This window comes from Siniperca chuatsi, linkage group LG1 (assembly GCF_020085105.1).
Source record: "Siniperca chuatsi isolate FFG_IHB_CAS linkage group LG1, ASM2008510v1, whole genome shotgun sequence".
In the NCBI taxonomy this organism is placed as follows: Eukaryota; Metazoa; Chordata; class Actinopteri; order Centrarchiformes; family Sinipercidae; genus Siniperca; species Siniperca chuatsi.
In genome coordinates, this window is record NC_058042.1 from 34,398,239 (window position 1) to 34,422,312 (window position 24,074).

The 24,074-nt window shown below is 39.0% G+C and overlaps 2 protein-coding genes across 8 annotated transcripts in view; both read right to left on the minus strand.

Annotated features, from left to right (window-relative positions):
- lrrk1 (leucine-rich repeat kinase 1) overlaps positions 1-12,153 on the minus strand; it is a 161,972-nt gene extending 149,819 nt beyond the window's left edge. For 4 of the 6 annotated variants that reach the window (XM_044189476.1, XM_044189499.1, XM_044189486.1 and 1 more), the window contains exons 1-2: positions 11,997-12,153; positions 6,684-6,830 (exon numbers count right to left, since the gene is read on the minus strand). In XM_044189476.1, coding sequence (XP_044045411.1) covers positions 6,684-6,753 — 70 coding nt within the window. In that variant the 5' untranslated portion in view covers positions 6,754-6,830; positions 11,997-12,153. Of the gene's footprint in view, positions 1-3,743; positions 3,899-6,683; positions 6,831-7,189; positions 7,213-11,996 lie in introns of those variants that run through there. The other 2 variants (XM_044189467.1, XM_044189494.1) reach the window with 2 other exon arrangements.
- A 352-nt stretch (positions 12,154-12,505) lies between these two features.
- Positions 12,506-24,074, minus strand: part of aldh1a3 (aldehyde dehydrogenase 1 family, member A3) — a 51,351-nt gene continuing 39,782 nt past the window's right edge. For both annotated transcript variants that reach the window (XM_044189517.1, XM_044189524.1), the window contains exons 11-13: positions 20,232-20,389; positions 14,476-14,550; positions 12,506-14,375 (exon numbers count right to left, since the gene is read on the minus strand). In XM_044189517.1, coding sequence (XP_044045452.1) covers positions 14,306-14,375; positions 14,476-14,550; positions 20,232-20,389 — 303 coding nt within the window. In that variant the 3' untranslated portion in view covers positions 12,506-14,305. The remainder of the gene's footprint in view (positions 14,376-14,475; positions 14,551-20,231; positions 20,390-24,074) is intronic.

Genomic DNA, 24,074 nt, shown 5'->3' on the forward strand with positions numbered 1-24,074 from the left:
AGCGCCGCACAACTTCTCACTTAAATAAGTTTCCAAAGGCACCTTTCGATACAGAATTGATGTTTATTTTCTTTCCATTGATCTATCTATTGTTTGAAAAGTAATCAACTTAGAAGGAATGGTTGGCAAGTAGTCAAAAGGTAGAAGCTCCGCCACAACGGCCTCGAGGCCTAGCTCCCCTGGAAACAAAACCACAAACCATGTACCCACAGAGCTAACTAGAGATGCCTTCAGGCGTGAGCTGCTTACTTCGCTGCGTACAGACATTGGAGACATCATGAAAACTGAGATCAGAACCGAATTGGAAAGAGGTCATCAAAACTGATATTAATACGCTAAGGACTGAATTAAAGTCCAGGGGACAATCACGACAGAGTTAGCCAACATAAGAGGCACCATTAGTGAAATGGAGCAGAGCCTGTCGCCATGCAAGGATGACATCTTTACTCAGTGGCTTGAGGTGGACCGGCTCACTGTCCTGACTGGGTCACTACAGAACAATGTGAGGATTTGGAGTCAAGGTCGAGAAAGAACAACATTAGGAAAATAGGAGTACCGGAGAGCCAAGGCAGCTGTTCTACCACCACTCAGTATGACAGAAGCACCACTACTGGGAGCCTACCGATCACTGCAGGGAGACCCACCCCACGTCATTGTGGCCTGCCTGCACAATTCACAGGAATGTGCCAACATCCTACAAGAAAAACAGCGGATTGAAGTGGATGGGATGACCATATCCATCTATCCTGACTACACTGCACGAGTGGCCAAAGCTCGGGCAGGATTCAACAACTTCAGACAACAGCTCTGAGAACTGGAGGTTGTCAAGTATGTCATCCTCTTTCTGGCCCAACTCCGAATTACACACAGCAACCAGGAGCGGATCTTCCGAATGCAGGAGGAGACATCTACAGAATATTATTACAGCTGCATACAGAAAATGATTGATATAAATAATTGTTTCATGAGCCAGGATCTGGGGGCTTTAGTTGAGTTTAGTTTAGCTTAGTGGTAAACCAGTTAAAAACCTATGTGGGGATTTAGCCTGAAGTTAGGGAAGGCTAGAGTGACCTTCCTGTTATGGACAGGTCAGCATGGGAACACAAGGCCACTGTTTTTGTGCTTTTTCTGTATTTATTTTTTGACAGTTGGTTTTATATTTGTTTAGTACATACAGGATACTTGTCGTCATGCTAGGGACCTTAACCATATTTTCATCCAACCAACTAGTTACATATTCACACTTTAAAGTACAGCATAACCATGGCTAATTCTCTAATTTTAGGCTAAACTCTTTTCATTATTGGAACATTAATGGGATACAATTATCATATTAAATGCAGCAGACCTAAAGTCGAGAGCCAAACATCATGTTCCTCCAGGAAACTCACCCCCGGACAAATGAGCACACCAAACTCAAGAAGGGTTGCATAGAACAGGTATTTAATTCTAACTGTGATGAAAGATCTAGAGGTGCAGCTATATTAATAAGAAAAGGTTTTCTGTTTATCAACCACAGTATTGCCAGACAATAAGGGTAGGTTTATTATTGTATTGGGAAAGCTATTTGGCATTAAGTGGTTCTTATGGGAAGCACTCAAAGCCTACCTCAGAGGACAGATCATCTCATACGCTGCTCATGAAAAAAGAGAACAAACTAGGTGCTTCACAGAACTAGCACAACAGATATCAGACATAGATTACAGACTAGCTCAGGGAACCACTCCCAAACAACTGAAAATACGTTAGTGTTACAAACAGAATTTGATAACCTCCATCAAACAAACTGAACAGCTCATGCTTAAAACAAAACAAATGTATTATGAGCATGGTGACATGGCAGGTAAATTGCTGCGTCATCAACTCAGGCAAGTGGCAGCGAGCAGTGCAATTCCTAAAAATTCGTATTTCAGCAGGCTCAACATCCACATATCATCAAATTATAAATGATCAATTTAAATCATTCTACACCAAACTATACACCTCACAGACATCCACTCATGCACCTGAGATTCAGGCTTTCCTAGATGGTCGAATGATGATCGAAATTTCTAAGATTTGTTTGGAAAATCAAGCATTTATTGATGCCCTAATATCAAATCAGCAAATAGTACAACAATAAACTCCATGCAGAGCAGTAAGGCGTCTGGCCCGGATGGATTCCCTGTAGGTATGAAACTTGATATAAACTTGAAATATATATTTTTCACTAACAGTAATATGGTAGAATTCAATACCGTAGATAAGCAAATGTACATGGTATGATAACCATCAGTTTTCATACCATGATATAATGTGAAACTGGTATACCGCTTCAACCGTAGTGGGTAATTGTCATTTTTGTGCTGGTTTATAGTTTTAACTATTAGTGAGGTGGGTGTTATATTTCTTGAGCCCAGCTCTAAAATGTCATTAAAGAGTTGACATCGCTGAGAGCTGCTTCTTGTATCTTTTTAATTGGCCAGAATGTCTCATAATGACATGTGCCAGTTCAGTCAGTTTGCATAAAATCAAACCGGTTTAAGTTCAGACCGGCAAAACCAGAGACCGACCCAACCCTACTAGCCATTGCTCTAAGAATGGAGGAGAGCATCTTGGGAATCACTAGAAATGAAGAAGCCCACAAGGTATCGTTTTATGCAGATGACCACTTACTGTACATAGCCAGATCGTTAGAATTTTTCAAGCATTTTCCCCTCAAATGTGGGACGGTAATAGAGCCCATCCCATTATCCTTTAAAGGAGGATAATGGGATGGGCCTATTCCAGGCTCTTGCCTTACAAAGTGGATGAGAGGTAATTTTCAAATAATCAATTTACTCATTTTTAATCAAAACAGTATCATGCACTTACATGTAAACTTCTTTTTTCTTGTAGTTGCTCCTTCCATGTTTCTTTACCTTTTTTTTTTTTAATGCATCCGGGCTTCCCCTGGTAACCCTGTGTTTAACGTAACAACGCTATGAACTGTGGGTTATTCCCTCAGGCAAAGACTGCAGATATGCAGACTAACGGAAAGTGTGCATAAAGGGGTCAAAAAGTCTGTGAGATCGTAGCTGCTAAAATGTATGATACAGGTTAGGTTAGTAGGATAAAATGTCGCCTGTAGCCACAGGGGCAAAGTTATGCAGACGAAGCCATAACTATTTTGTACTAAAATGGTTACAGTGGCCAGGCGGTGTGATTTAATTTATTTTGAAAAAGCAATACTATCCTTTTGATTTAAAAAAAATCATACTCATATCAGTATCATTGTTGTTACATAAATTAAAACCTTTCCAGTGCACAGGAGCAAAATACTTGCCCACCACCTGGGGTTAAATTCCCAGCAGTGGTACCTCTAGCCAGGTCAGTGAACAAATTCCAGTATCTGTCATTTCCCTTTGAAATGTGAAATGTATTCTTGAAGGTGTTGAAAAGCATCTGAAGCAACATTTAGACCATGCCCCACTAAAATCCTCCATTAAAACCCAGTGTAATACATCCGTGCGTACTTGAGTAAAATATATTCAGAGTGGGACATCAGAGTCAGGTTCACGGATTCTCATAAATAACTACTGCTGTATTATTGAGCTCTACAGTATGTATCTGCAGACCACACTGGCTGATCCAGATCTGATGTCAGTAAACTGCTAGCAGAGTCAGAGCAAAGTAGCTTTAAGGCTCACTCAGTCCTGCATGTGCAGCTTATAAATAAGGCTCCAGTCCTAATTCTCCTAGTTCTGCTCCTCTCTCCTACTAACCTGCTCATAGCGAAGCAGCGACCATTCCTCTTCCTCCAGCCTCCATCAGATCTAAAGCTGATCACTTTCTTTTCATGGCTTCCATTCAGCTGCTGTGTGGCTTCTACCCAGCATCCTCAGCCATCCTGGCTGTGTTCCATGGATGAGCTCCCTCCCCTCTAACCCTGTGACAGCCTGAGGAGAGAGGGAGGATGGGGAGGCAGGGAGGGAGAGCAGGGAATGATGCTCCTTTGTTTAAGAGCCACGCCAGCCTCCGAGCTTCCTGTTTCTCTCTCCCTCACACTGCATCTGTTCTGATCTACTGTAATTTCACACTGTCCAGTGAAACCTTTATTAAATTGATCATTTGGTTTATGGAGAAAAATTCCCATCACAATTTGCCAGAGTCCAAGGTGACATCATCAGATGTCTTCTTTTGTCCAACCAACAGTCAAAAACCCAAAGATGATCAGTTTATTATGATATTAAACGTAGAAAATCTAAGACATTGGAGAGGCTGCAACCAGAGAATGACTGGTATTTTTGTTTGATAAATGACTCAAACAATTAATCAGACATAGGTCCAGGACATGTTTAGGTGGCACAGGAGCAAAATTCTGGGCTCAATTCCCAGCAGTGTTACTTGCAACTGTTAGACCATGTCCCACTAAAATCCTTCATTAAAACACAATTAAATACATCCACGTATTCTTGAGTGAAAAACCACTGCTGTATTAATGAGCTCTACAGTATAAAGTCATCAGATCCATCACATGGATCTGCAGAGCACACTGGCTGATCAATATCTGATGTTAGTTTGATGTCAGTTTTTGTTACAGTGAATATCCTCCTAAACACACACACTTGAACCTAAATCAAAATTAAGGCAGTAAAAGCACAGGGCTCTCTATAGTAAAGATGCAAACACAGTACAACATTACATCTCTATCAAGAAACTAAACATGTATTTAAGTATGGTTAGTGCATTATCAATACAGCAGAGGTCTATGTAGCATTTCTATTTTTTCTCATACCGTTAAAAAATCATATTTGCTAGATTTATTTAAATGTAACTCTAACTAAAAATACTAATAATTCATTGGACGAGTACACTCACATCTGACATCAGAGACCATCTTTGAACAAAGACAGTGATTTCCATCTGCCCTTATATACTGTACAATCATGTTATCATGTGACTGAAGATCCATACTTAGTTCACATAATGACACCTGCACCAGTTCCATTCACTAAATGAAGATGCAGAAGAAAATGTAAGATGCAGTTGCAAGCTCCAAAAAGCTAGTAAGTGGACTAGGAGCCTATTTTGTTGCACATTCTGTTCCCAAGAATGACCTTCCATGCTCAAAGCTTCTGTCAGTTCTAAAAGAAAGAAAACTGCTCCCTCTGATCATCAGTTTTAGAAAAGCAGTGATTATATATTAACAAACTGTAATTTTCAAACTTAAACAGATACCCTTTTATGGCTTCAGTAAATGAACTACAGATGATTCATTGGACTTTTCTCAGTTTTTGGATGAATTTGTAAATAGTTTGTAATTTGTTTCATCCCTACAGGATTTTGCCATTTTGTAATCACATAATTGAACATACATGTAAAAGTAATCACAACTAATCCCTGTGTTAAGTTAGTTAGTTAGTTAATTCAAGAGGCAAACTATATTACACAAAAATTGTCAAATTGGAGTGCTTACAAATCCAGACCAACCCAACAAAGCAATTTCCTTAGATATACCACTGTCTGAGGTACTTTACCCTGACCTCCACCAGGCCAAATCTCAGCAAAGTCATTCTAACATTCTACCTACACTGAGCCATGGGAAAGAACCACTACCTGTCAGGCTGAATTCAGAGCAAACTGCAAAGAACAGACAACAGACACAACCAAGCAGGCCATAGTCATGGTGATTGGTCACCATGACTATTAACTGTAATAACACGACTAGCTAATTCGGCACCATGCAGGAGCACTAAGCTGTTAAGCAGTGGATGTTTGTAAGACTGTTGTGGAAGGAAGTCTCTCACTTTCTTCCAGCTCTGACAGTCTTCTTCCAGCTCAGGTGGCTGTGGCTTGGTGGTAGAGCGGGTCGTCCACCAATCGGAAGGTCGGCGGTTCAATCCCGGTTTCTGAAGTGTCCTTGGGCAAGACACTGAGCCCCAAATTGCTCCAGAGCAATTGGGGTTCGGTTTGTGAGTATGTGTGAATGTTTAGTTAATTTCCTTGAACTGATGAGCAGTTGGCATCTGCCATCTGTGGGTGAAAGTAGTGTGTGAAGCGCTTTGAGTGGTCGGAAGACTAGAAAGGCACTATACAAGTACAGTCCATTTACCATTAAAAACTTACACTTATGTTACACTGTAAAACTGGTCAGATATGTGTCCAATCACAAGCAGAAGAAGTCAACCAGCACAACAAGACGTCCCCACTTCTGGCATAGATAGGAAGTAGGACAGGAAATATAACGCAGATTACAACAGCTTCCTTGTTGCTGGGAAACAAACGTGGATAGTAAACCTAATATAATCTAATCTACCATACGCTGCCATATTCTTCCATCTCCTACTGTAAAGCCCCATCATCTATTATTAGCTCAGCTGTCATTTACCACACAACTGTACCACAATCTACTGTAATCTGCTGGTAGAGAAGCTAGAAAAGCCTTGTGTGTGTTATTTGAGACTAAAATATTCTCCCTGTTTTCAGTGAGCACAGTCTGGTTCACACATACAGTTAGACAGCAACAGAAAGGCTTGTGGCTCTCAATCACGGTTTCAGTTCTCTTATTGCTAAATTTAAGCAGTGCTATAGTCGCTCCACACATCGATACATTTCAGTTTGCAGTCACATCCTTTCTGATGCCTCTTACACCACAGCAAGAAAACAAGGCAGTGTGTAGTGACAGAATTTAGGGATGAATGAGATAAAGGGAGATTACTCACTGCTTTGTTGCTCCATGTTGCTGGGAGTGTCTCCAGAGTCCTGGGGAAGGCCAACAGTCCAGTAGGACATTCCTACTGGAGTTACTGGTTAATGACTATCAGGGCAGAGTTCCTCCACATATAGGAGGCCTGAATTCAGCTGTCACCCTGCACAAAGACAAAGCAGCAGTGGTGAATAACAAACACAAACAGCTCTCTGGAGCCATACAAAAAAAAACATTCTACCAGTCAAACAGACACAATTTAGCTGTACAGACCAATGGTACCAAATTTATTTAAAATCTATTGGCTAAGACTATTGACTATTTTTATGTTTGAGTGTTTGAAAAAAATTGAGGAGCTGTGCTGGTCTTTCATTGGATTGCTATAAACGTATATAGAAGTGTTTCTAAAAAAAACTAATTCCCCTCTATATAAAAATGGCGGTGGACAAAATATAAGAAATTATTTTAAAATAATGCAATCCAATAAAACAACATCACAAACTGTGAGTGTCCATACAGTACCTCCAACAAGGCAGCACAATCCTCTAAAATAGTAGAAAAGACAGACAGATAAAAAAAAAAAAGACTGGTCAAAATCAAAGTAGCAGAGCCAGAGATATCCTGAGTTTTAGTCCCAAGTATGTGTCAATACCACAGACTGTATAAAACATGGATGTAGCATCCGTGACGTCACCCATAGTTTTCTGAAGAGCCGTTGTGAAGCTCAAAGTGGGCGGCTCCCTGCGGCTCCAGCCGTCGCCACCTTGGCAGTGCCTGACTCCGGCTAATCCAAAAATGGGCAAAGAGCTGGAGCTGAGGCGGGCCATATGAAGCCTGGTTGCTGAACCACCTAGCGGCTAGCCAACTGAAAGGGCACCCACCTGTCACTTAAAACGGCCACGTCCTTATTTATGCATAACTTTAAGTCTTAATATAATTTAAACGGGTGAGTTATAAAAAAATTCACCCCCCTCACAGTTGTCATGACGTGGGAAATTAGCTATAGAGACCAAAACCATTTTTGTAACATGGGGCTCTATGGGGATCGACTCGCTTTTGGAGCCAGCCTCAAGTGGCTATTCAAGGAATTGCAGTTTTTGGCAGTTGTGTGTTGGCTTAATTTTTCAGCCTCTTCTTTTACTTTGTTTTATATATGAATATATGATGATTGTGACACAAATTCAAAAAAATATTTAAAACATTTGTTAATGAATTCTATCTCTCTATGTATTTAGCTATCTATCAATTTTTAATATAATTTAATTTAAATGTAATGACATTTAATTTAACTTAATTTGAATGTAATTTCTAATTTATATAAATAAAATAAAATTGAATTGAATTTAAAATTAAATTATAGCGAAAATAAATGTAACTTAATTTTTAATCAAATGTAAGTTAATTTATAATTTAATTTAATTTAGTTTTTGATTTAATTGAAGAGCAGGACTGGATGGAAATCTGTAGGGGTAAACCTGTGGAAGTGGGCCACACACAAAATCATGGACCACTGCAGTAGTAAGTCACACATACTAAGCATGATCAAGTGGAATGCCTATAAAAGAAAGGCAGTGGACACTGCCTTGGAAGAGGCTGACCATGACATGCAAACTGCCAAAGACAGAAAGGCTTATCTCTCAGTTAACTGACATTACATTGTAAGTAGCACAACAAAGGATGACCTTTAGAGGTTGTGATGAAAGCCTTTCAAGTTCAGAAAGAGGAAACTTCTTAGAGCTAGTGGAATTGCTTAGCCAATATGACAGTGTCCTCAAGTTTCATCTTGATGCAAACAAGGAAAAGCGAGCCTCACACGCACACAAAAAAACAAACAGGTATCTCTCCTTTCCAACAAAACTCAAAATGATCAAAGTTTTGGATACTCATGCAGAAAAAAGTGTGGGAAGCATAAATATTCTCCATTTGGTTTGATGTGATGCACATTGAAAAGGCATCCTTTGTTGACATGGCCATAAAGGAGCACTTCATCCAGCTGTGTAATGTACAGTCAACAACAGGGGAGGATCTTGAAAACTTAGTGATGATGAATGTGATGAGGGAAAACCATCTGAAAGTAGAAGACATTTGTGGCCAGGGTTATGATGGGGTAGCCAACATGAGTACACCTTACAAAAGGTCTTCAGTCCAGAATCCACAGGCACTATTGGCCCATTGCTTGAATCTCGTTTTAGTGGAAAGTGGAAAGTAAAAGTTTTTTTTAATGTTGTTGAAAAACTTTACATCATCACCAATTCTTCAAAACGCCATGCAGTATTCGTGAAAACCCAGGAAGCCATGAATCCCGGTCACCGCATCCTTGAGCTACTGAAACTCTGCAGAGAAAGAGCGCTAAAAAGGTCCTCCCTGATTAACAGCAGCATTACAAGCATTTCCTGGAGGATCTGACCAGGATTGAGCGGCTTGATCTGGCCACAGGAGAAGCAAAGATGCTACTACAGTGTCTCAAATTTGACTTCATCCTATGCTTAAACACAATCTCCCCCATGAAAGTCTGCAAGTGGATATTGGACTTCCTCACAAACAGACCCCAGACAGTTTGGATTGTCAGTCACACCTCCTCCACTCTAGCGCTGAATACTGGAGCCCCCATCAGGGCTGTGTGCTCAGCCCCCTCCTTTTCACACTGTACAACCATGACTGCAATCCCCGACATGGAGAGAACTCTGTTGTGAAGTTTGCGGATGACACCGCCATCATTGGCCAGATAATGATGAGAATTCATATTGGTAGGAAATCAACAATCTTGCAGAGTGGTGCACAGAAAACAACCTGCCTCAATGTCAGCAAAACCAAGGAGCTGATCGTTGATTTTAGAAAAAAGGAGACAAAGACACACAACCCTGAGGTGGAGCAGGTGAACAGTTTTAGGTTTCTGGGAATGAGCATCACAGAGAACCATCATCTGTAATCATGATCATGTGTTAAGTTTATGTAAACAGTTTATTCAGTTTTCTCTTTTAAAAATACATCATCTGTGTTTCATCCTTGGATACATGAGCATGAATGTGTGTGTATTTGTGTGTTTGGCCATATGAATTTTGTATGGCCTAGTGTGCCAACATCGGGAGGAGGCATGACAATACAGTGGGTGTGGCCCTTTCTATGTATTTGCACGTCCTTGCCAGGGTGTACCCCACCTCCCGCCAAATGTCAGCTGCGATCGGCGCCAGTCCTTTGACTGATATTAGCCTACCTAATGCATACATTTGTAAAATTCAGCTTTTATAATTTATTCGGATTTTATTCCCCAATAGCTTCATCTAACTTTACCTTTACAATTAAGTATTATCTACACATTGAAAGCAATAATGTATTGGACGTGTAAAATATTTTTCGTAATGTAACATCTTGTAACATCTTAAATTTAATATCATCAGTATTTTAGCTGGTGTATTTATATTTTTTCCTTAATGAAGACTCAAAGTTAGAAAAGGTACCAAATTTACAGTAAGAAAGACATGAATAAATAATTACATGATTACATAAGAATTACAATAAAATATTGAACTAAATACACTATTGATAGAAAGGAAAATGAGAGAAAGAAGGAGAGAAGTATATTAGGAAAAAAGGATTGAAAGAACACAATAATTGTTTGTTTTTAAAAAGGAAAGAACATGAAGACTAATAGAGGAAGACAATATGGAGGTAGGAAGGAGTGATAACAGAATATGTACATACATTGTGAAATGGAATTGCCCATGTTTGACTTATCTTCTGTCAAGAACTCTTTCTTTGTCTAGCCCCTATTACAACACTTATTTTTTTAGGATCCTCAGCTCACTGCATTGTGGAAAAAAATGACACAGAAGTGGTTGTTTCTGTGGTCCCCTCTCAAATCCAAGGGCAAAGCTTCATAATCCACCACAGTAAGCTACGATCACTTATACCTCACCCGTGGCTTACAGGCGAGGTATGTAGTGCTAATAATATAACATAAAACATAAAATGGATGTTACACTGAAAAGACTTACAGTGAAATGTAATTATCTCCACTACACATTAATATAACACGTATGTTATGTTGCCTTAATGTGCCACCACATAAATGAACTTTACTATGGAGGAAATGGTCAAAAACAGCCTCACAGTAACTGGCAGCAGTTCATAAAAACAGGTAACAGTTAAGTAGAGCAGCAACGATTAGTCGATTTAATCAATTAGAACTATTGAATTGATCGCCAACTATTCCGATAATCGATTAATCGCTTTCGATAATTTTTTAAGAAAAAATGTTCAGATTCTCTGATTTCAGCCTCTTAAATGTGAATATTTTCTGGTTTCTTTAGTCCTTAATGACAGTAAACTGAATATTGTTGGGTTGTGGACAAAACAAAACATAGGACTTGGGCTTTTGAGAGTCATCAACATTTTTCACCCATTTCATGAACCAAACAACAAATCGATTAATCAAGAAAATGATCAACAGATTAATCGATAATGAAAATAATAGTTATTTGCAACCCTACAGATAAGTGGCAGGTTTAAAGAGCAAGAACAGGGAACACAGGATACGTGGCAATTCCCTTAATTGCATCGTTTCCCTCATTTGCATCTTTTCCTTGCATCTTAGTCCCTCCAACTCAGGATGCAACAAAGAGATGCAAGGAAAATAATTCCAAAAACACAAACCTACATGGCCCTGTGTGAAATAGGGATTGCCCCCTAAACCTAATAACTGGTTGGGCCACCCTTAGCAGCAACAACTGCAATCAAGCATTTGCTCTATAAAACTTATAATCATAATAATAATAATAATAATAATAATAATAATAACATAAAAATAAAAGTAATGATAATAATTGCTATGTAATATATTTGTATTTGTTTATAAAATAACATGCACATTTTGTATTTATTTTCAATTATTATAATTATATTAATATTTATTTCTGTTCATGAATAAACAAAGCTCATGAAAGAAAACACGTATAAGTATCTTTCAGGACCTTCTCCTCGCTCTGATTCCATCCTTACCATAATAACACCACTTTAGGCGCAACAAAATACAGACGGCGGCTGGCTTGACCACAGTTTCACATTCGGCAGCTCACGTTACCGCAGTTCTTTATGAATTATAAGAATACCAAAATAAAACGTACCTCCTGAGAGAATGGAAAATATACTGTATTATACTTACGATTACAAATAACACAAAATTGGCAGATTTTCTAAAATTGGTTTGTTTTGTCTAATGCCAACGACGTACCAGATCTAATGAAACAAAACGTGAGCACTTGTTCATAGTTGCAGCTAAAACACCAGACATAAACTATTATGACACACCAGTTATTATTTGCTAACTCACCACATGGTTGAGAAGTCCAGTGAGCATCACGATAGGGTTTCACAGTTTTTAAGTCGTTAGCAGTGGCAGGCATAGATTACTGTTTAACACTAACGTTTTACTGAACTTCCTGATTCCACGATGCAAACTTTCCAATCCAGACGAACGCCGTGTCAAATCAGACTGCACAACTGAGGCATTTCCGGTAATAATTTTCAAAATAATGTCAAGAGAAACCCTGGTGGCTACGATAAGGTAACGAAGATTCAACAACAGCAATTCCACCGCGAGAATAGGAATAATATCTTCGCCTATCAGTAAAGTACATTTCAACGGTGGGAATAGTTAAACCAAAAAATCAGATATTGCAATGTTATAAGACTTGAAATGACACAACTTAAAGAACATAATGGGTTTGTCACTAGAGTTGTAATCTGTAGTGAGTGGACATTGAAAATGCATTCATTGGGCAACTTTCTTGTATAAATGATACATTCCTATACATCAGGTGCAAAGAATGACACACAAAGTGTATTTGGTTTTCTTTATTCAGAATTTCTATTTAAATACAAAACTAATGTGAGAAAAATGCAGACTTGTTTCCCATGTATGATAATAAACAAACACTCAAACATATATTTTGGTTAAAAAAAAGTTACACTATCCATGCAATGATATCATTGCTGCTGTTACAGTACTAAAATGTTATTGGCGAGGTAAATGTTACCTTGTTTGGGAAAGGTTAGAATCTGCGCTTGGAATTAGAAATAAAAAGTATCTGCATACATCAGCTACTAAATAAAACTTCTCCTGAACTTCCCACATTGTCCCATGTAAGGAGATTTGATGAACAGATACAACTAATCAATGGAATTCATTTGCAAAATCCTATCATTGCTGTCACTATGTTTTGTGCATTTATTCATCTCATATAATCAGTCTGCTTTAATGACTGGACTAGACAGGCAAAAAATTTAACATTATAACTACTAGAGTATTTTTGAACACACTTGGGTTGAGGGTCAACACAGACAGTCAACATGACAGAAATCAACCTCAGAGACATCCTCTCATTTCTTTCCACTACTTTTCCTGGGACACTAAACTGGGACTGACACACTAAAACCAGTTGAACTTGAAGGTTCATTATTGACCTTGAAAGATCAATTGGACAAAAAATAAAATAAAAATAGCTCATGGTCCACTTACTGGGAATTTTTCAGAGATTTCAGCCACATCTCATTGGCTTAATAGCGGATGAAGTTTCTTCAGTTGTCATGGAGATGGTTCAGTATTTATCTCATTTGGAATTTCCATCACTTGATAAGAGATAGTCACCCCTGTCTTTGTTCAAAGATTATGTATGTAAGTCCATTAACACAGAGTCAGGAAAATGCTTTCCAGGACACATAAACAAGTAAGGTTGTAAAAAAAGAGGAGGTGCAGCAGGTCCAGGGGGCACTCACTGGGTAGAAGGAGTGGATCTTTGCACTTCACTTCAAGCAACAGAAACACTACATCAGTGAGAGAGCAAGGATCCTAAACAAGAGACAGCAGACAATGAACAGCAGGAACAAATAACATCAGGTTTCTGTGAACACCGGACCAAATCATTCACAGCATCCACTGGAAGAGGTTATTGACCAGGAGTCAGTGAATATCCAGAGAAAGATCAAGGAGGAAATTCACATCTGACATAAGAGACCATCTTTGAACAGAGACAGGGGTTACCATACATCACATGACCCATCAACATGACGAGTGAGCAAACTCCATCCATTGATGAAGGCCAAAATTTCCCAATGACTGGATCTTATTTGTCTATCATTGGAAACTTTAATCTTCCCAGCCTATATGTTGAATTGTATGCTTGGCTGTAGACAAATTTCACATTTGTGCATGTTCAGCTGATGTGGGTTAAGCCAACAATTACTTATTAGTTGGAAATGTACCATCTAAACACTGTCTCTATTTTCTCCATAATTACTGTAGTACCAAATCACATACTTATTTCTGGGAAACTTCTGAATAAATTATTAGGAAAATACCAACCTGTAAAATAAAGCATTATTGGTTTTATATACTGATATTACTGAAGCTGCTGAGTAAAACCCTGTCCTCACCTACAGTATATCAAAGAAAAGGTGAACAAATGATGGCTCTTTTTGGGCACTGATATACTGTATAGGCCAACTGACATATTGGCCTAACCCTAATCTCAACATCATGAGCATGACTGAAGACAAAGAAGAGAGTGCATGGGTTGTAAAGAATTGTTTTGTGGCCTGATGGAATGGGAAGTGCAGAGCGCTGGACTTTCCCAGTTCTTCTCACAGGGTTTCACTCAGTTTGATGGTCACTGCTTTCACCTCTGAGTACTCAGCCAGGGCATACTCTCCACTGAGAGAACAGAGACAACACATGAGGCAGGTTAGGGAATACGCAGTGAACAGGAATAATGGAAGAAGATGAAATATGAAGAAACAGTGATGGTTCTTACAGCTCTCGTCCATTGCCTGACATCTTATACCCTCCAAAGGGAGCCTGGGCATGAAGGGCGTTATAGCAGTTTATCCTTAACACACACACACACACACACACACAGAGAGACAGAGAGAGACTTCCATAAGAGTAGCTGCACCAAAAGATGAGCTCCTGAATACATTTCAAACTTGGACCTAAAAAAGTGGAACATTTTGCAAAATAACCTTCAAATAATCTTCAGAAAGGACTCTAAAGAAGAGGTAACTGCATTAATCAACAAGAACAAAGGAGGAAATATCATCTTTGGATATATTTTTTAAATCAAAACAACTGGCTAACTGTCAAGCTAGCTAGCTAGCTGTCAATTGCTACCTGCTATGGTTACCAACTTTCCAAAGGAAAAATTGCATTGAAGAAGCTAAAAGAAAATGTACTTTATAAAGACAAGGAGAAAAATGAAAGGTAACAATATATCTGGTAACCTGTGCATAGTTCAGTTTTTTGCCAGTGTTTGTAGGCTAGAATAGCTTGCAAAGTAAATTAAAACACAAGGAGAAGACACTCCGTGAAAACCCAGAGGTCCTCTTCACTGACTACGCCCATATTCTTTACTGATTCCATCTACATCTGGAAAGATACTCTGTGCAGTAATTATGCATATGTGTCCAGCGAGGGCATTGGCTCAGAAGATCTGTAAAGATGACCACCTTGACAAGGATGACCCTCTGCTTACCATCACATACGACACCAAAGGAAAGGTCATGGTCCAAGGGAATGAAGCACACCTGGAGTCCTTTCAAGAGGCATTTTCCCCTATTGAAACCTGAGGTGGACACCAAGAGGATCAATGTCCCCTCTGACAGTGAAGATGATGAGAGCCCATTAGGGAACCCCACCACCTTGTCCATCTCTGCTCCTCCCACACCTGACAGTGGCACCAACCAGTTAAAGGAGAATATGGCCCTGCTGGAACTGGACTTTGCTGAATTCAAAGAGCTGAGCCAAGCCAGGCCATCTGACTACCCAGACAACACTCTGCAGCAGCTTAAAGAGGAGCTCCAGCAGCTAAAGAGAGACAACCAGGCCTTAGCATCTGACCTCAGAGGAAGTCTAGAGACACTCAAACGGGAGAACAGTGTGCTCCGTGCTCAGTTAGCCAAAGTGAAGGAGGATGCAGAGAATAGAGAAAGGAGCTTCACCAGGCAAGCCCAACACCTGACAGACCAACTCTCATCAGTCCTCACAATGACGAGTGCAGAGACACAGACTCTCAATGCCAGTGTCTCAAACCCCTGCCTTTTCTCTGTCCCACCCTCTCTGGTCTACACTCAGCCCAACAACACCCTGGTACCTGCTGATACATCCACACAGCCAGCTGCCAACAGCCAGCTCTGCCCATCCTAGCTTCCCTCCACTCAGCCTGAAGAGTAAGCCGCACAAGTAGTCCTACTGGCTGACCCTAATGGGAAATTCCTGGACACAAACAAACTTTTTCCTGGTAAGAAAGTGCTATCTATTTATATACCCCCAGTAGATTCTCCTTATTTTGAAGAAGACATTTTTGAAACTCTCCACTCAGAAATCGTCAATTTCCAGGCCCAGGGAAACGTACTTCTAACTGGAGATCAGACGAACAGGAATGTGTTTGGTCAGTTTCCCCTTATTACCACACCAACCATCACCCATTGGAACAATCTTGAATCTGAAATAAACCAAAGTGGCAGGGAGGTAGTGCATCTCTGTCAGGCCTTAGGCCTGTACATAGTTATCAGTAGGTTCAGAGGGGACTCTTTAGGGAGATTCACATACTCCTCACCTCTTGGGTCTTGTGTTGTAGACTATGCAATCACTGACATGGACCCCTCCACAATCAGTGCATTCACTGTCAGACAGCAATCCCCAACAATATATTTTAAACAAATATAAATGTACAATTATACCCACGAGAAACTTGAAGATATTGAAAATGCCATTAATCAAAATCAATTCTGGAATATGTGGAACATCTTCAACACAAAGCAACCACAAGCACTACCCATCCAAAATGGTGACATCTGGAGAGCACATTTTGAAAATCTGTACAAAGACATACCAATAAATCTAATTAATTCAGATCAATGTATTATAAAAGAAAAACTCCAAATATTAGAAGAAACAATTAAAGACAACCAAAACCCCCTTGATTTCCCTATTACAGGACTCTTCCTGGGAAGAATTGACCACACAGACTAAGTCTCTCCAGCCAAGGAAAGCTTGTGGTCCAGACAGCATTAAAAATGAAATGCTCAAATGCAGCTCTCCAGAGATGCAGGTTGCAGTGTAGAAGTTGTTCAGTATCGTATTACAGTCAGGATGTTTTCCAGACATCTGGTGTAAAGGGCTCATTTCCCCCCTTCATAAGTGTTGGAACAAATCTGACCCTGGTAATAAAATAAATAAAAGAATTCTCTGTTTTACACTCATTACCTTGTTCTACTGTCTCCTACTGAACAAGGACCATAGTAGAAAAGTACTGTCAGAACTGGGCTCTGGCAGTAAATATGAAGAAAACTATTATCATGATTTTTCAAAAACGCCCCAGATGTCAGGAGAACAAATACCAGTTTACCATAAATAATCATATCATTGAATACAGTATGAGTTATACCTACCTTGCTATAACCATAACAGCATCAGGGAGTTTCATCATAGCAGTGAATGCACTAAAAGAAAAAGCTTGAAGAGCTCTAAATGCAATTAAGAGAATGTTTTATAATTTCCAAATTCCAATAAAAATTTGGCTTTTGGCATTTAATAGTGTCATCCAGCCCATTGCTCTGTATGGTAGTGAAGTATGGGGACCACTCATATCATTATAGCTATACCCATTGGGACAAACATTCAGCAGAATCTTTACATGCAGAATTCTGCAGATACATTTTACACATACGTAGAAAAACACCAACAAATGCATGAAGAGCAGAATTAGGCAGATACCCACTGATAATAAGTATTTCTGATTCTGATAATTAACATTCAAAAGAGAATGTTAAGAGAGCAAATTTTTTCATCACCTTTAATCCACCCCCCTAGACACCCTCCATTCCAAAGCCCTCCAAACCCAAGAACTGAGCCCAGAAAAGAGTCCCCTATGTCAGTTGGTGCTGAGACTAACTGACCCCTCTCAGACACACTCTGATCAGTCTCACAACAACACTGCTTTTCCAAACACCAATCAGAGTAAACCAAATTATAATGCAATGTAAAAAAGAAAACTATTTGGAACATTGGAAAGAAGAAACTAAAAGCCAGAGTAGATCAGAATGTTATCTGGCCCTAAAAAGAGATTATGAATTGGCAGAACATCTCTCTACTGTCAGAGATAGAAAGCAGAGACAGATCCTAACCAAATAAAGGCTCAGTGAGCACAAACTGGAAAAAAGGAAGACCAAAAGAAAACAGAATATGTGGTCACTGTTTGACAGGTGAGGTTGAGACAGAGATGCACTTCCTCCTACAATGTACAACATTCAATGAAATAAGGAACATTTACTTTAACAAGTTCAGTTCTGTAATCTCAGCTTTCAAAGAGCTTGATGACCTCTCAAAATTAAAAATACTCCTAGGAGAAGGTGGCAGGCCATATCTTGCTGCCCAGTTTCAACATGCCACAGGACAGTCAATGACCTGGACACACACACACACACACACACACACACACACACACTCATACAATGTTTTAAATTATTATTATTATTTTTATTATCTTATCTTACTTATCTGTATATATTTTAATATCACATTTCTTCTGTTTATGTATATATTTTTATTTCACATATGCTTTGGCAATGTTAACGTCTGTTTCCCATGCCAGTAAAGCCCCATTGAATTCAAATGAGAGAGATTGATTTTATTTTTTATTTTTGTATTTATTATTTCATTTGTTAAGTAAACATACGCACAACTTTTTAATGGTCCAACAAAACTGAAATCAAATTAAAGCTGCAAGCAGCAATGAATGGGCACTCGCACGTCGGGCATGCAGTATCTGTGACGGTGTTGCCGGAGGCCGAATGACGCATCTCTGAATTTTCATGCATTTTTAACACTGCACTGAGTTAAATGCCACTTCCTATATGGTGATAGACAACACCCCCTAATTATACATCATGTTCCAGTATATCAAGTGTGGACCACAACATGAAAATTTCACATGAATCAAATGATGATTGCCACACAAGGCCTACTTCCTGTTGCCAATAGGTGGCACAATGATTATGACTCCTTAATGGCATGTTGATGTCCACAGACTGTGACTCTTATCAAACATGTGAAATTTGGGGAAGATTTGACAATGTACATTCAAGTTACAACAACTGCCTGTGTCAGGGCAAAACATTGACATTCGACGACACGGCACGGACACACCGTTCAACGAAAACTCACAAGCTTCACAATGTAGCATCATCAAGGTCTTAAGGCTTTTCTGCCAAATGTTGAGATGGATCTGGTCAACCAGGTAGAAGGAGTAGGTCTAAAGTATAAAACATGTAATTTCCTGTTGCCAGTAGGTGGCACTATGACTATGACTGAATATTGGCATGTATATGTCTTCAGGGCGGGACTCTTATGTGAAGTTTGGAGCAGATTTGATCATGTACACTGAAGTTACAACAAGTTCCTGTTTTATGGCGAAACATTGAAATTCGACACCACGACATGGACTCGCCCTTCAACGAAAACTCACACTTAGCACAACTTTTAATTACGAAGGTCTTTAGACTGCACTGCGAAAATTTGAAGTTAATCTGATTAATTGAAAAGTGCACATTCCATCCAAAATGGCAAAATTCCTGTTGGGTTTAGGGAATGGCTCCAAAGGCTTTTTTGTAAGTCTTGGGATGATATATATCTGCATCCCAAATTTTGTAGATCTAGGTGAAACGTAGCACAGGGGCTACTTCATTGAAGGCTAACTTCCTGTTGCCAGTGGGTGACGCTGTGACTAATATTTAATTTTGGCCTGTAGATTTCTTCAGGCTGAGACATAGTCAGATTTGACTATGTACACTCAAGTTACAACAACTTCCTGTGGCGAAAAATGACTGAAAAGTGCACATTCAATTCTAAATTGCTGTCTTCCTGTTGGGTTTAGGGTATGGCTCCAAGAGGCTTTTTTGCATGTTTTGGGGTGATACATGTACCTTCCAAATTTTGTACATGTAGGTGAACGGTAGGTAGTTTTTCAATTTTGTCGGGGGTGCTATAGAGCCATTTTAAGATAGTAAAGAAAATGATCAAGTCTATTAAATGGAAAATGTATCTGTCTTGGAAATGGAGGATGCTTTTGTACAGAGGAAGACAAGAAAAAAAATCACCTGGTTTAAGATAATTTCATTCTAATAGTGTTCATATGCTGTTTAGTCTAATTTGCTGTTTTGTCATGACTGACAAACTGATTAATTTTATGGTTAGTCGTGCCTTGACACAACAGACTGCTTTGAGACACAAGAGTGAAACTTTGTCTACTTCTCAAGTATGTTTTTTTTCTGGCAAAATGGCAGGAATGGTCATTATGTTAGCGGTATGGAAGGTCAGGGGGAGTCAACCTCCCTGTTCTTTATCTTTTTTTGTTGTGTTTCTAATGTACATAACCATTGATATGTGAATAGGGATAGCAGAAACTGGTCGAGCAAGAAAGGCACTACAATAAAATGGAAAAGTAATTTTTATATTTATATATTTCTGTCCAAATATTTCCCTCTGGTGTCAGGACTGTGAACAGGGACTTACCAGACAGTGCCAGTCTCCAGGGCTGCAGACACAGACAGAGCTCTGTCCATACTTGTTGTGAAGACTGCTGACACCAGGCCATATTGTGAACTATTTGCTCTCTCTATGACCTCCTGCTGGCTCTCAAAGCTGAATATACACTGCACTGGACCAAAGATCTGAGAGGGAAAAGATATCAGTAGATCAGTCACATATACAGAGAAGTGAGTCACACTGTGCAATTCAATAATTTAGTTTGCTGTCCTATCTGACTGCCATTCATCCTAAGTAAATAAAATTAATGTCTAATAGCAACTGAAAAAAGAATAACTGGAATAGTTAAAAATAAATAAATATAGAACTGTACAATCCAACATTAAACAGAAATACAATTCTGTACTGTAGGCCAAATGTGCTTTTTCACAAATGTATTTCCATTATTTATTAATGATGTAGAAGAGTACATACAACAGAATGGTTGTGAGCCCATTGGTTGTAATGATACCGTGACAGACAGTATAATGGATGATACTATTATCATAACAAGAAAAGGATTTTAAAAAACAGAGGCTCACATGTCTAATTTTTGAAAGTAACTAAAGTTACACATTTTTACCTTTGTAGAAAAGCTAACATTAGTATGTTCAAGTTGGTACAGTATTTAATGGAGAAGATCTAGAGATTGTTATTTTTTCAAGTATCAGAGTACATAATGAATCACAATGGTTAATTTGGTTAGCTGTTGAAGAACTGCTACAGCAAGCCTCTAGAGCTGTGTTCACCTTTTTAGCAGTTGCAGAAAATCTTATTTGCAGGTCGTTATTGGACAGTACAGAAGCTAACAAAGATGACAGTGGATTTTTTAATCTCTGCATCACACAAAAATATGACAACATTAACTGTTTAAATCTGGTTTCTAAAAGATTTGTTTATAAAAAAGTGGAGCAGTGAGCTCCAAGACTTGTCAACATGTGATATTTACATGAAATTGAAAGTGTTTAAACTTGAAAAATATTCTTGCAGGAAAACAGAAATGACAGAAATGCTGTTTTTAACTTTAGCATCAATAACCCAAGAATCCTCAAAGTACCTGGAACATTATTGTTTGAATGTAGGAATAAAGAACATTTTCCTGTATTGGGAAATTGTTTTGCTATTATGTAGGCTATACCATTCATCCATGTTTAAGTCAAGGTAAAGGTAAACTAGGTGGCTTTTTGAATAATGTCCATCCTTTCTTTAAGTGATTTAGTTAACACTTAATTGCTACTATGTGTCATTGTTTTGTGATCTTTCTATTGTATCTGATATATGTACTACATGCCATGTTATTTGGTGTTGAGTTAATACATTGGAATCTGAAGTAACTGGTGAAACTGTCTCTTCGTGCTTATCATCATATGGCAAATAACTAGTGACAGAAAGAAAAATAAATGATCAAATTCATTCAGTAGTTCAGCACTTTGCTGTTTCCTTTAAACACACAGAGTCTTATATCTAGAATCCCTAATGAATATATGGTGCAGCACATTTTTTACTCCATTGTAAATATGTTGTGCGGACGAATTTTGTTGAAGCCCACTGAACTTGACTTTAACTTCTGGTAGAGATGTGCAGAGCCGATCCTAAGGATTGGTTTCGGGGGCAATCCGTGTATATTTTAATGGATCGGTATCGTCTAAAATAAAACCGATCAAATTCTGATCCTAATTTGTTTTGTCCACCTGAGCCTGCTCATGTTACAGTTCTGCAGCCAGGCTCAACTGTGCGGAAATCTCACTGCATATCAAAGTGAAAATTAGAGTGTGCGAATGTGAAAAATTATTTGGGTGAACTGGTAAGTGAATCCGAGTTCAGAGGTTGGCAAAATACACAAATCCGATACTTTAATTTATATGGCCTAATTCCTATGGTGAACGGTGATATTTCAATATGGTGTCACTATCACCATATGGGAATATCAGTCGCTGAGCTGGGTGATGTGATGAGAATATTCATGTTAATATTGTTAAATTGTTTTCACCGTGGTGAAAACAATTTTTCCCATTCAATCAAGAGCGCTTAATCACCGTGAGTTTTGGGCTTTCTAAAAATTCATGTGCAATATGGGGATCTACCTCTCAGATGTTTGCTGGCTTAGTCGTGGGACAGTTGTTCCAACTTGTTGAGCTGCGCAACCCTGAGTGGTTGGCAGATCTCCCTATTACAGACATAATGTTACTTGATGCAATCAGCATCAACGTGGTGATCTTTTTTCGATTACAAATGGGCTTTATAATGACAGAGCCAATATGAACTGATTTTACCATGATTAGCAAGCTAGCTAGCTAACAACATCATTAATCAGATACAGATAATCATAATCATGCTCAAAGAATGTTATTCCGCATCAACTTTTCCGACAGGAAAACAGATGTCAAACATTCTGAAGATTTCATGGATGTATAATAAGACCTAGATAAGGCGCCGCCGCTCAGCCTTGCTTCCAATTTTGCTCAGTGGTCACTCGCGGCATTGCAGCAAAAAATTTCCCAAAAAGCATTTCCCCCATAGACCACCATTATGGACTTTACACACAATGTAAAGTCTATAGAGCTCAGCAGTGAGGTTCTGGACATGAAAATCCCATTCATATTCTGAATAGAGGATGTTGATTATTAGCCATAATATGGTAGCCATCCAAGGTAGACATTCCACAAGCTATGAGATTGTGAAAGAATGGTATATGCTCCTGTATAAGCCACAAGTCTGTATGAATTCAGCTTAGTTAAAAAAAACAACGTTTTCTTCACAATCTCACAGAGAAGTACTACACTACCCACTATAAAGTATTACAGCGATGTCTCTGATTTGTGGAGCTAGCTGTTACCATGGAAATGTTTACCGTGAATAGCTAGAGAGCTTTCTTTTTGAAACTTTATTTACACACTTACAACTTATAATAGGTTTAGCTAGTGAGTTACTAGTCCTTTCTCAATCTGCGTTTTTATCTGTACTTGTGTCCTTATGAAACTGTCAATCATTTTTTAATTTGGCCAGTCAGTGGCTTACAATCCACTGTCAGTCAAAGCTGTCTGAACCACTTGTCAGTGGCAAGGAAAAAAGCTCCTTTTAAGAGGCAGAAACCTTGAGCAGAGCCATACTCAGGGTGGGCGAGAGAGAATACAGTATCTCAATGCAAATTCCACATAGAATTTTTAAATAATAATAATGTAATGGTAGTGGTAATATTGACATGAATAAAATAATAATAGTAATAATAATGATAGGAATAATAATGATAACAATAGTAATAAGGCTAATAATAATTGTAGTAGCAGTTGTCGGGCAGGAACATGGGGGCAGTAGGAGGCCTGCAATCATAAATCAAGACTCTGCAGCTCTGGAGGCAGAAATACCTGCTGAAAGCGACAGAAGGAGAGAGGAGAGAGATGAGAAAGCACAAAACTACGGGTGAGAGAAGATGTCGAGTTAGTAACATGCATTAATGGCATAAAAATGCATACAGAAAGAGAGGGAGAGGAGGGGGAGAGGAGAGAGGTGCATCATGGGAAGTCTTCTGGCAGTCTAGGCCTATAGCAGCATAACTAAGGGATGGTTCAGGACTCACCTGAGACAGCCCTAACTATAAGCTTTATCAGAAAGGAAAGTCTTTAGCCTACTCTTAAATGTGGAGATGGTCTCCCGAACCGAAACTGGGATCTGATTCCACAGGAGAGGAGCTTGATAGCTGAAGGCTCTGGCGCCCATTCTACGTTTGGAGACTCTAGGAACCACAAGGAACCCTGCATTCTGGGAGTGCAGTGTTCTAGTGGGGTAAGAGGGTACTATAAGCTCTTTAAGATATGATGGTGACTGACCAAT